At 42.9% G+C, this 14,057-nt stretch overlaps 1 protein-coding gene across 2 annotated transcripts in view; it reads right to left on the bottom strand.

Annotated features, from left to right (window-relative positions):
* Positions 1-14,057, bottom strand: part of LOC307267364 (zinc finger MIZ domain-containing protein 1-like) — a 109,513-nt gene that overhangs the window by 27,819 nt on the left and 67,637 nt on the right. For both annotated transcript variants that reach the window (XM_080049677.1, XM_080049678.1), the window contains exons 3-5: positions 10,100-10,219; positions 3,875-3,988; positions 516-621 (exon numbers count right to left, since the gene is read on the bottom strand). In XM_080049677.1, the coding sequence (XP_079905803.1) occupies positions 516-621; positions 3,875-3,988; positions 10,100-10,168 (289 nt within the window). In that variant the 5' untranslated portion in view covers positions 10,169-10,219. The remainder of the gene's footprint in view (positions 1-515; positions 622-3,874; positions 3,989-10,099; positions 10,220-14,057) is intronic.

The following is a 14,057-nucleotide window of genomic DNA, read 5'->3' as shown; positions in this document are numbered from 1 at the left end:
GGGGTTGTTTCTTTTTGTCGCACGACGTGTGACAAATGGATTTTACTGCTGCACACACTTTGTCTAAAAACTCCAGAGAGGACACCAAATCGAGGCTGTAGTTCTCAATGTTGTGCACAAGTTTGAAAGGGAGATTTGATCTACGCAGATATTATCTGCATAACTATTATTGTTGAAACCCTCCCACAAAAGACAGAGCCATAAAATAAAATAAACTAAGATCCTCATGTGTCTTTTAATCTTCGCAAGAATCTGATGACCCCATTTAAATTTAAATGACATGAATTGAAAACATACCGGTGACCATTTTGGTATACTGGAAATGCTGTCCAATACAGTTTAGATGTACAGTGCTTTTTCTGGAGTAACAGGATATTTTACGGTTTACTAGCACTGGGTGTGTGTGTATCATGAAATGCTGCCAAGAACGCAGACAGGAACTTTGTGCCCAGTCGGGGCCGGCATTGGCCAGATGGCTTGAGACGGTGGTTGAGGAAAAAAACTCTGGTTCTTACCTGCTGATTTTGGAGTGAACTTGTCCCTGTTGGCAGCGCACACGGCCAGGAGCCGGTAGCCCAAGTCCAAGTCGTAGCCCTGCTGTGCTGCTACGCGGCTCACCACCTGAATACAAACGACAGCGTCAGTTAGTCTATTCTGTTATGGTCTGAGACTCATTCCTGATGGGGAAAAAACTACATGACGCGTGTTCTTAATATGGTGTTTCTTGTGGAAACTTTAGCTTGTGCCTGACATTGCGTAAATATTATGATCCTGTAAGCTTGGTCAGTGAATGCATTTTAGAAGATATTACTGGAGAAGAGGGACGTGCTTTATGGATCTGTGGATAATTGAAGAGTTTGTTTTATTTCAAACCGACCGACAAAAAAATAACTCAACTATTACCTCAACTCAATTGTTATCTTTATACTTCCATTCTGTCCTGTTATATCTCTATGAATAGAGAGCAGGTCACACAAATGGTATTTCCATTATTGGATAATTAACAGCAAAGAAAAGTACAAAGTGCTCCGTGCCAAAAAGCTCATGACTTCTACATCCTGTAATGTTTTTTTTTTAATCAAATTTCATTGAGATTGTGATCTAGTTTTTGAGATAACTAGCAAGCAGTCGTACACATCGCAAATAAACAGGAATGGTTACATAATGTCCTTGGCCGAAGTGAAAGATTTTAAAGATATATCATTGCATCCATAGATTATTTCAGAAAACATGCTTTGAATACAGTGCCCCATCGCCGGTCGTAAAACTCATCAAAGAGACTTAGCATGTTGTCTTTGACATTTCCCCAGATTGTGACTGTTACATAAGAGTGTCGTTTGGCAGCATCAAAGACCCAGTTTAACCTAAAGGATAAAGCGACTACAACTTTATCAGTACCATATGAGTCGGTGGACAGCTAGAGACGAGGAGAAAACGTGGCCTCCAGTGCCCACGGAGAGGAAACATTAAGGGAAACATCCACATGCCACGGGAGGTGATGTAAATCAGCCCTTATGTGGCACACGTTGCTTTGATTTACCATCGCCATTATCAGCTCAAAGAGTACACCCGCTTAGGACATTTAGACCTGCAGGACATACTCATGCCTGTGTGTGTGTGGACCAACGTGCCTCACGAGAGACACACATCTTTTCCCTCTTTTTTTCATAGCTGCCGCGATCCTGCTGTCACACTCTGAAGTTCAAGACAAGCCCCGAGGTCGTACAGCTGAGCACTGCTCCCTGCACCGTATCATTATTTCCTGTAAGTATAGTCTTGACGTGACACCAAAACAGAGTATGTATATCTGGCCTTTATTTATAGGAATCTCCCATTAAGAAAGAAGATATACGAGCATAGGCTGTCTAATTACAATCTAAACTTGTGAGGGGACATTTTGCTAAATGGTAATTCTAGTGTAAGAAGTCACAACAAGTAGTTCTAATTTCAGGACTGAAATTGCACACGGTTAGTGGAGCTGTGGCGGGGAAAGGTCTACCATACGGTCATAACTCCTTTTTTTTTCTTGTTTTTTTTCTGCCACTTGGCTGACATGCGGCGTGAATAACACAAATTATATGTGGGGCTATAGAAGGCAGCAGACTGTTAACATTGTACAAACGGGCGGATATCAATAAATTAGCATCAATAGTATATTTATTATTGTGGACAAATTTCATTGAGATTGTGGTCTAGTTTTTGAAATCACCAACAAACAGTCATACACATTGCAGCCTGTGCACATTGCAGCCATTGGCCTTAACATAAGCATATTGATACCAGAGAGAAAGACACAGAAAGAGACGCCCCAAAGTAATACATTTTTTTGAACCTTTTTCAATTCAATTATGATTGGAAATGTTTCATAGTGGCCTGATTTGTAGTGTCATTTCAAGAAATCTCATTCTTGTTCATTTTTACCACCGCAAATTTCTGTTGACAATATTTAGCTGTTTGTAGAAAATGTAGCCACCTGTTTGACATCATCAAACTTATGCCAATGCAGAGGCAGCAGTGAGACACACACATGGAGGCATTGGGCTGAAGTGTTTACCATTACAGTCTGAGACCGGGTAATTTCACAATCACATCAGATGCTCTGTGCTCCCTCCAACTGTGGTTCATGCTAAGGTCTGCACAAGCACATAAACTAAAAGGAAAAGCCTTGAGATTTTCACGGCAGGAAACAAATTGAGTTGGCAAAATGGAGGAAAAGGCACCTGCTGCTGCACATTAAAGCAGTAACACAAACAATCACTTGAATGGAGTGGATGTGTCTCAGCGGTTTCACTGTGGTGCTAGAGTACAAATCTCAGGTTTTCCTTTGCTTGCTCGGCAGGGTTACAAATTGCACCCAATGGGAGCTATATGTATCTCTTATCTTCTGCTGCAGGCACTATGGAAATGTGTGTGTTAAAGCACAGTGTGGTCAAACGTGAGTGATACACCAGCAGTCCATCCATTGTTTTACCTGGCAGACAGTTATTCCCACATTTAGTAAAAACTGTTTGCATTGACACATAACAACATAACAATGCTGTACCAGCAACATAGGCTGCATACTTAGGGCATAGGCCTATTGGTCTTTACAGTATATGGATAAAACCCCTTCTGAATGTTCAGTATGTGTCATACTATTTTGTTAAAAAATATGGTTAAACGGACAGTGTCCATTTTTTGCTACTGCAGTTAGCTGCATATTTGTTACATGTAACTAGCTACATTTGCTCAAATTGGTAGTTGGTAGTCCTCCAGGAAGTAGCAAGCTTGCTGCAAACCTTTCCCAACCAGAGGTAAGTGATACACTTATGGAGTATTCCCTTTAAATGTGCATTTGACATGAGAGCGAGTACAATAGTATTTAGGTTTTGAGTGAAAATAAACATATTTCGATAATTTCGTGTCACATTGTCAACTCAAAATATACTCCTACGTCTCAAAAGGAGCAAGTATGTTTTTTTTCATGTGATTGGATACTAATCATTCAATTAATTAATGAAAAGCCTCTTGGCATTTAAGTAAAGGAATTATAGGCTTAGTAACTGTACTTCCCTATGTACACTGATTGCTTTGTGGATTGGGGGCGTCATTGCATTCCTTTTCATGTTCCAGTGTGTTGATTTCATGAGCCACAGCACAAAGTGTAACTGGAGTCACCGAGAGGTGACCGAATCTCAGTATTTTCTACTCTGTGAAGTGCTTTTTTTATTTTCCAGTGACCTCAGTGAAGATCAGGCAGCTAAACATTAGTTCCCTGGTATCCCGCAGGGAATTATGGAAAGAGCCAATGCAGCAGTTGTTTTAGCGGCCCTTTCATTGTCCTTGAACCTCCAAGTGTGAGACTGCAGAAAGGGGGTCATAACTGGTGACTTACCGTTAGGCATCCCATCAGGCTTTGCTCAAAGGGGCGCTGGAAGGCGCGAGGGTCGCCGCACCAGTCCAGCAACTCTGTCGCTGCCGTTTGGAAATTTGCTGGATTTTGTAAGTGCTGGAAGGGAAAAAAGGGAACATTTTGGAATTGTTCAGTAACATTCAAGGTCACTAGAAATGATATCTATTTAAATAAAACTGTTAACACAATTAAATAAAACTGAATCACAATCAAGATGTTATGCATAAAACTGAGGCATGACATACTAGTAGTTCATATAATTTAAATGAAAGTTGTGAAATGTTGATTTAGTCATTGAAGTAATTAAACAAAAATACAAATACTGCATAAAGTACCAATGTAAATATCAAATACATTTGCTCATCTGCAATCTTTTATTTACATTTAATGAAAGGTTTTTAGGTCTGTTTTTAAGTATCAAAAGGGTGTAGATCCAAAGGAAACATGAGTGTTGAATCTGGTTAGATTACCCATACAAGAGAATCTCTTGTCACCAAAACAAGGGCCACGTCAATAACACCATGAATAATTAAAAGCTTTCAGAGTGGCTTAAAAAAACCAATTGCAATTTCACAACCACATTTCCCCAAAAAATCTCTTATTAAACTGTTGATGACTTAGGTTGTATATTGGTTTAAAGTATTGATGCACAGGGCTGGAGAAGGGGCATTACACTCGTGCTTCCACTTCACTCTTCCCAGGTTTCTGTAGCAACGCCTCACCACTGGGTGCAATAAATCTCCCTGTATGGCTGCATGAATAGCCGAGGAAGCCCTTATTTCACCAGCCCGGCCCTGCGCTGTACTGTGACTTTATCTGACAACAGGCTCCTTGACCTACAGGCACCCCTTTATAGCATTCATTCTACCAACTGGAGCCAGCAGCCCACTCACTAACCCTGTCTCCCTATGTCGTGCTGGAGAGAGCAGCAAAGGAAACTGGGAAAAGAAAGGACTTCTCAGGGTTGCCACATCAGACTCACTGTTGGTCATTTCTCCTCTTAAAGCTTTCGATAGCTCAATGCGAGTCACTTTGTACACAGAGGAGTGTACACACAAACCACCTCGACTATGCAGTAATCTATTGCATTTGGAGGGATAATGCACACAAGCCTTTGCAGTGCAGTGCTTTTGTTCAAACCAGGAACACAAAACCCCCTCACACATACAGCATCAAAGATAAACAGGCAGGTTTGTCAGCTTAAAGTGAATGGCTGCCTCCTTAACACGTCTGCTTTGACGCTTTGATATCACTGTCAGTAGAGAGAAAGAGAAGTGGAGGTGACCCTGGTATACAGTTCCTGCCTCACTACTTGTGCTTTTTTCTTGTTTGCTCTTTAGGGGGCAGCAGAGGTCAGGATTTGATAAGGCAGCCTTCATATCAATTTACAAAAGCCGGCTTTTGACAAGCGCCGGATGAAACCAGTCGTGTTTATTTTATGGTCTGTCCAATATTGTTTCCCCCCACTAGGCCCAACATGTCTTTGTTCGGAGTGACACTAGGACTAGGATGAGACGTGGTGGGTTTACTGACTGTGCAGGCAAATACTACTGGTGGATTAAAGTACACACACACACACACACACACACACACACACACACACACACACACACACACACACAGACACAGACACAGACACACACACACACACACACACACACACACACACACACACACACACACACACACACACACACACACACACACACACACACACACACACACACACGCTAAATTTAGATGAGTCTGGAAGCTAGACAACATAAGCAATCAGTGCACCAAGGATGGAAACGGGGAGGAGAAGGGAGGGGGGATATGTAGAGGGGAGGGTGAAAAAAAATACACCACCACCACCACCACCACCACCAACACTTGGGCTTGAAGTGATTACTGTTCTTTGCACTCAGAACAATTGGTCCCACTGGTGTGGCTGTCACATCGAGAGCTTGGCACTGCCACACCACAGATGTTCCCCCCTTCTCTCTGGCCAAAACCCACCAATCAAACCTAAACTAGTGGCCAAGAGACCCCCCCCCCCCTCCTCCCACTGGCTGAGAATGATCCTCCAGCATTAAGTCAAAAACTCGGCCCGGTTCGAACTAAAAAAAACAAAAGGTGGACAGCCTGGACTCGCAGCTTTCTTCAGATGCAATCATCCCCCTCTGTAGTCGTGTCTGGAAACGACTTGATCTGCACATCTGCAGCTAAACCCAATGTGACAGCGCACGCGATCTGGCAAAGGGCTCCCTTTCCCCTTTTCAAAGTCACAGCTTTTTGGGTTGTGCTGCTGCTGCTGCTGCTGCTGTTGTTGTTGTTCTAACATTCAGCGAAACGCCCCAGAGCACAGAAAACATATTAATGGAGACAATTAACCCTGGGAAAGAACATAGTGGCAGACAGAAACAGCTGCAAAGCCATGTAGTGCAGCGACAGAACAGGGAGAGAGAGTTTTTTTTCTTCCTCAGTTTATCTTGAGATATCGACACTTACATTAAGGGAAGTGCTCCTGCAGCGAGAGGAGAGTTCATAGTTTCTGCCCAAACCCCTTCCTTGTACGTATCACCGAGTAGTGGAGAGTAGTCTGGCAGCAAACTGGCTTCCCCACAGTGAGAGGGACCACTACTTCCCTCTGAAATAGATACCGGCAGTATCACGGAGCCCCATCTTCCCCAAAGTGTTCACAATGGTGCAATTTCAGGACGTGAGAGGAAAACAAACTGCAGCTGAGTGTCTGTGTGTTGGTATGGCGGTGCAATCAGATAACTGCTTTTTTTACGTGTCATATTTTTGAAGCACCCTCGTCTGTTTGGAGGTTAAACAAGTGAACACTATTTATTTTTTTGCTATATTACTCACTTTAAAAAGTTAGAGATTATGTTCCCTTGAGGTATTTAGCGCCACCTGCACAAATCATTAGTTAAAACAAACACTATCAATATTGTTGGCCGTTTATCAAATATGAACCTTAAACAATTTAGGAATGCGACCAATATTTCAGATTCCCCCTTTTTTCAAACTTTATGTTCTGCTAATTTAGAGATGATTAAAACGTTTCATCCACCAATCAATTAGCCCGCTAATTGTTTCGGCAATAAAAACAAGGATTAATCTTCTGAGCTGTAATCAAAACACAGGTAGTTGTCAGTCTTAGTCCCCGGCTATTTACCTTCTGTTTTAACACTAATCTCAAACAATGAAAAAGTAAACAAGACACCTGATGGATTTTTTACTAACTGTTGGCATCAAAATAAGTGTACAACAACAAGGTGTTTTTAGAGTTATTATTCATGAATCATATTATTGCAACTGTAATTTACAAATGACCAGTGATTTCTGATTTAACTTTCAACCCATGATTCAATCGGGCTGACAGATTCCAATTTCCTCTGTACTTTATCATCGCGCTCGGCAGTAATTCATCATTTGAGCAACAAAATCAATTTGTTCCCTTGTCCACAGCGGCACTGGCTGGGAGTATTCAAGACAGACATGTCACATCTCAAAGAAAAACAACAACACAATGGAGGAGGCTTCATTTATATTCCTGCTTCACGTCCTGTCTGTGTTGCCTTTTTTTTGTTTTGTTGATATGCCAAATTTCAGCCTGTGCACACTTTCAATTAAAGCAAACAGCTGGATTGGTTTACAATATTTCCTTAATTATTTTAATGGCCGAGATATTGGACAATGGGGAGCAGGGGGAGAAGATAGTGAGTTAATTGTTCTGATCTCCCCTGATGATCATCTTTGTGCGCGGGGAGGAGAATAGACGGCCGCGCTGAATGGGCTCACTGCTAGTCTAATTGGCAGGACATAAATGGTATTTATTATGCGGGCCTTCCAAACCCTGATTGTCTGCGGCACAAAGCTGCCTCTATTAGCAGGGTGCTGGCTCTCACTGGTTGGTTTGAAATGACCCGGTGCTTAACCATTTATTAGATGGACTGGAGGCCTCCTTGTATGCCATGGATCTCTCTAATTGGCATGTTTGCCCATGTGCTGCTTTGCTTCCCCCCCGGCCGCTAACATTGGGACGTGTTTGTTTAAATTTTTCTGCCTCGCGGGGGTTAATACATTTGACCCCGCAACATTTGAATTGTTTACACTGTTGTTTTCGACTGCCCTTTTTCCTGATTTGTGAACTATTCTTTGCAGAGTAATTCATCAGCTATTAGACATTGAACAGCTTAATCTACTACACAAGCTAAGATGGAGTGGATATTGAGTGTTTAATATCCTGCTGTGAAGAAGAGAACCAGACTGAACACAAAGAGTGTTTTCTTTCTCTCTACCTTATTACTTAAGGACATCAAAGCCTGTCTCCACACATAGGGGCTTCCCTCTGTTTGCTCCCTAAACACTCGCCCTGTCTTGCTATCTGCCTCACCTTGTCTCCTTCTCGGTGATAGCTGGAAAGTCCCTGCTGAGAGCAAAACAATTTGCCACATCCACACACTTGTGTTTAGGTGCATGGGCCCTGCATTCACCCTTGATGTTCCCTTTTTTTTAGGAAGTTGGACCAGAGCAGAGAGCCCAGAAACCAAACCAGGGGCATCAATTAAGAAAAGAGATCAAAGGGAGAGAGCCCTGTAGCCTGGGGTTACGCAAGTATGTCTGTTTAATTCTGACAGAGATTGGTAAACGCCGGTGAGGCCAGAACAAAAGGCCTCGCTGGGAGTCAGCAGTGGTGGAGGGAGAGAGAGAGAGAAGGGTGATGATGGGGGGATGGAGGCAGGGGAGCCTCGGCTCTATGACCCCAGTCAGTAACCTGAGTCGAACCACAGTCCTGATGATAACACCCAACAGATTAGTCACTTTAATGTGTTCAAACAATTGCCAGGGCAGTGAGTGTGGGTACGAGCCCAAACTCAGAATAGGGAAACTCAAGAGTGTTAGTGCCCTACTACTGCCTTTCAACAGCAAACAAAACAATGGATATCCAACTAATGGACCTATACAGAAATGAAACATCTGTTTGTATAAATAGCACGGGAGACAACTTCATATCTCTGAAATGTTAACTTCTGTCTGCAACCTGTTTCAGCTCAACTGCAATACCTTTTTTTTTGTAGGTGAGATAATGAAAATGTCTCCAGTTTAAAGGGTCGGAAATGTTTCCAACAACTCAATTTAGAAAATGTGTAATCACCAAAACTGGATGCATATAGATTGGAATTGGTTGTGGTTAACATAATGCACAGAATAGTGAAAGAAGTAAGCTAATTCAAGCAGTGAACTCAAGTTCAACACTTCAAATGCGCTATCTTGGCGCAATCAGTGCTCCATTTAAGCTGCCACGCCACTCATGTGACCCGTTACTTCCAAAGCCTCATCCCTGCTAAGAATCTACCTGTAGGCTCTGGTTCTATATCCTCTATGGGGGGGGGGGTCAATATTGTCACTCCCCAGTCCCTGATGTGCTGAGCTTCCTTGTGGGGGAATGACAAAGTTGGAGCCTGGATGCCGAATATCAAATCTGTGCATACTTTATGTTTACATAGCAATTGGTCCTACGGCTGACTGATATCAATTTTAAGCGCAAAGTAACCAGTTTACAAAACAAAACCAATGAATGTTAACCATGTACAATACAGCCAAAGGGGGGTGGACTGTGCAGATAAACACACCACTCATTCTAGTGTGGCAGAAGTAATCATTGAGAGGGATTCTTTAGTAAATACTTTGTGTTTTCATGAAAGTGTTGCATAGTGTGCCTTTACCACACCAAAATTTCATATTGTCAATGCCTAGGACATTTTTGGGAGTTTCCCTGCTCTAAGGGAAGTTCCCAAAACTAAATATGCAAAGTTGGAAAATGAAATTCGTCAAAATGGTTTGAATGGATTCCCTAACAGTTTTTTGCTAAAAGTAATTAAAAATAGTTCAAATGCATGAAAACAAGACAAGGTAACGGGTTTGTGTGTGTCATGTTTACTGGAATATAAAATATAAATGTGAGGCTACGATCAAAACGACTACCGTAACTGAGGAACATTTCCTCCTGAAATATGTAAATGCAGGAAAATGGAAATGCTAATATGAAGTACCAGCACTTCCGAGATGTTATATATATAGGTATGTTAGGCATGTTAACTTGTGACATATGTGACATGTGACACTCACACTTCTGCCTCTGCTACATCTTCCTTATGTGACAAAGTGACCTTTGTAAATCAGACAACAACTGACACACCACTCTTGTCTCACCTGTTTGATACACAGCAGACGATCATTGGTCTGCTGTATGTGTCTGTCCATCGACGGAATCGAGTTCATGTTGATTGTCCCTCTTTGGCCTCTACCTGCCAGCCATTAAACTGGGGCGTTCTGCAACACAGAAAAAAACACAGAGACGCGTGTTAAAGCCTGCTCTCTTTTCCAGGGAAGCTGCCAATCCCATTCACCAGGATATTGCAGTTTAGTGTGTTGATGTGTGTGTGTGTGTGTGTGTGTGTGTGTGTGTGTGTGTGTGTGTGTGTGTGTGTGTGTGTGTGTGTGTGCGGGCGTTGTGAGCGGAGCAGAGAGATATTGATTTGGCAGGTGACAAGCACCTCAGAGAGCCCAAAGGATGACATTCCTCTCAGCTCCTGTGACACCCTTAACAAGCCATGGCGGTTGTCCGGAACGCTGCCGTACGTACACCTTTCAGAGAGGACACACTTAGAGGACTTAGAGAGGATGTCTGACCACGTTTTAAACACCTTGGGGTGAAAATGAACAGAGGTGGAGGGACACGCGCATGTGCACACACACACACACACACACACACACCCACACACACACGCACACACACACACACTGTCTGGAGTCCGGCAGTCTGTCAGCATTATCTCTGAAACGCTGCATGAAACCCTTCCATCCTGGCCTGTGAGAACATTAACTTGGCATGTGGCTCTCTGTTTACATTACTTAGCCATTATGTCATCTTTGGTTAACAATTATCTGTAGCCTGGGCCCAGACATGCTCTACATTTCATTTCTCCCTCCTCCTCTTCCTTCCACCACGCTCTCTCTCTCTCCGGCTACATAAGAGTTCCTCTAACAAAACCCCTTACAGCGCACTATTGATTTTGGAGCAGCAGCTTCTGGAAACCTTCTCTCCCTCTCTCTCTTTTTCTTTCCAGAGGAATCATTTTTCACAGAAAAAAGGCAAACAAAAGGCCTGTGATCTGGCATGCTACTGTACATAACATTATCACAAGTTAAAAAGGACTACAAGCTACATTAAGGGTTATCAATTGTTTTTGCCTTTGAGGATGTGATCTAATGTTGCATTTCAACGTAAAATAAATATCACGCTACTCTGGGCCGTTGGCCATAACTCATAGTGACCCGCAGAAGCTTTAAGTGGAGGGATAAGTGAGTTAATAAACACATACATGGGCGGTGGTGGAGCGAGAGTAGCCCTCACACCCTTTATGCCTCTTTTATCATAAGCCATCTCAATCTTAGCTTCTTGCTACTGCAGGGCCATCTCTTCTGCCTGCAGTGCATCATCTTTCACTCAAACACTCACACATCACTCTGAGCCCTCCCCGCCCCACGCCATCTTTCTCCATTACCATCACACAGGGAGAGAAATTTCACTGCATTAAAGTACCGGTGAGAGAAGGGAGAGAGAGGAACAGAGAGAAAGAAAAGAGAGAGAGAGAGAGAGAGAGAGAGAGAGAGAGAGAGAGAGAGAGAGAGAGAGAGAGAGGAGGCAGCATGCTGCACCATACTGATAATGCTCACTTAGGGGTCTCTGGCTGGATTTAACGGTAGGGCCAGTAATCTACTCCACTAGACGGCTAAAGAGCTTTTATGCTACCTATTGGAGCTGCTCATGCCTGTACTTGAGAGGGAGACAAGGGCACACTAGTGCATTCCTCTCCATAAATTATAAGGCTCACCAAGAAAAGACATCCAAAGGTTTTTTTTTTTTTTTTTTTTTTTCATTTTCTCAGTTTGCAGATGGAAAATATGTATTTGTTTGTTGTGCCATTTTCTGAAGCCACACAGAGACAGACTTTTGAGACATGAGGGGGGCTTACTGGTTGAACACCTCACTGACTTAACAGGATTTGGGGCAGAGTTGTAATTAAAAAGTTTAATTTGAATACATTTTCGAAATGTGGTATTTTGAAGGCATTTCCCACCAGTCGTCAATAAACTTGATTCCAGATGGTCTTTATCGTGTACGAAATCTCCTGATTTAAAGAAACTATTGAGACAAAAATGTGACAAATATAGAGAAATAATAAATAAAATTTAATAAATGAATTGTTCAAGACCAGTACTATAGCATAGACAAACTAACTGTTCTGTTTTCTTTTGTTAATTTAATTGAAGTTATTTAATTGAGACATCCTGAATGTCAGCCCACACAATCATATATATGTTCATGCACTGGTTATCTTAACATCCCTGTGCTGTTTGCTGCTATGGCACTGAGGCTGATCCTTGGCAAAGGATGGGGCACTCCCTGGCCCACCAGCAGGTGTCTCCCTGGCCCTTCAAAGGCCTGGCTAGTGGCACAAAGAAGGCGGAGCGGTGTTGCTTTAAGCCTTTACAAGCTCTACAAATCCTCAGCTGCTGCTTCCTAACAGGGCCCACTCAGCCCGGCACTGCCTGTCTGACCTTGTGGTTATTGATGAGCGAGTCGACCTGCTCTCTCTCTCTCTCTCCGTATCCCTTGCCTTCACTCTCTCTCTTTTCTCTCTCTTTTCTCTCTCCGTGTCATCTCTCTTACCTCCAACAGCGAGTTAAAATGAGGGGAAAAAAGAAAGAGGCTGGGCTGCCATTCACCACCCCTGCCCTTTTCTGTTAAACACACATGGTAATTGTACTTCTGACCTCCCCCTGCACTGCAAAAGCTTGTGTCCACATTTTTACATATATTTTTCCTCCTCAAGACGTCATTTTAAAAATGTATGACATGGCAGTGATGGTGGGAGTAATTTCATTTTCAGATATTCACTTGTATCTAATTAAACACTAGTCCTTTTGTTATATCTTTAATCGCTAACAAGAGCCAAATTAAAGATTAAACCCGGGATGCTGTGGAGATATGACAACAGATGCAATCATATGAGCCCCCCCCCCATTTACATGCTCTTTCTCTATCTTAAAGATGTTATCGTTTATTATCTTTTCTCTGCTCCTTTACCTAATGTGAACTTATTTGCCTTGATTCAGCCGGTTACCCCAGAAATCCTGTATTGCCGCATGCTTTTGTGTGAGTGCGTGAGGGGGAAAAGTCTATGAGTGTTTAACTTGAGCTTAATTTCTTAAATTGCACGGCAGGCGTTACACAACAAGTTTGAGGGGCTGTGGATTCCTGCACAACAAAAGACTCATGGGGGGTGGTGGGTGGGTGTGTGTGTGTGTGTGTGTGTGTGTGTGTGTGTGTGTGTGAGGGAAAGAGGTAGAGCCGCTTACCCTATTCAAGGGGGAGCTAAAATATATGTATTGAGTGGGAGCTGTAATAAAACGAAACGGGTGAGGAGATGCAGGCTGGGAACAAATATGAAAGGCAGCGGAGGATGGCGGCAAGGTGATGGAGCACCACCGGAGGATTGGATGAAATTATCTCTTTATAATCAGGGGGCTTCTGCATGGCTGCCTCCTCCATTGCCCGCTGACAGATGAGGCCTATACCTCTTCAAATGGGCTTTTTTTCCACAATGCTTTCGGCTCACCTCTAGGGGTAAAAACAATGTTTTTCTTCTCCCCCCATACCACCAATTTAAAAGCTTTGTTTTCTACGTGGCACCCCGCGGAGGACAGGGATTGTCGTCTCCCGTCAGGCAGGGTCCATGTTTGTCTCATTACGTGATCACGTTACATAAGTGTACCTTGAAGAAAAGAAAAAAAAGGGGGCTGCGGATTTTATTTAATGACACAACTGTGCCACGGTCGGGGGATTGGGGAAAAGACGGTGTGACGCTAAACAATGTTGAATGAAGACACTAGAGCTGAACATTATCTCCGGGATTGCTTTTTTGAACTGTCACAGTTGTTGCACAGTTTGGAAATCTAAACATTATTTCAGACACCCCCTAAACCCCAGTCCCCTGCATCTTCAAAAGAGAGTTTTCTCTAGATAACTGTTAATGTAACGTGCGCCTCGGCTTTGCAGGATGAAAACAGTCTAGAGGGGGGAGACGAGTAGACAATGATTAGC

This window comes from Ammodytes marinus, assembly GCF_949987685.1.
Source record: "Ammodytes marinus genome assembly, chromosome: 20".
Taxonomy (NCBI): Eukaryota; Metazoa; Chordata; class Actinopteri; order Uranoscopiformes; family Ammodytidae; genus Ammodytes; species Ammodytes marinus.
Note: the sequence above shows the minus strand (reverse complement) of the source record. Positions and strands in the feature narration are given on the sequence as shown.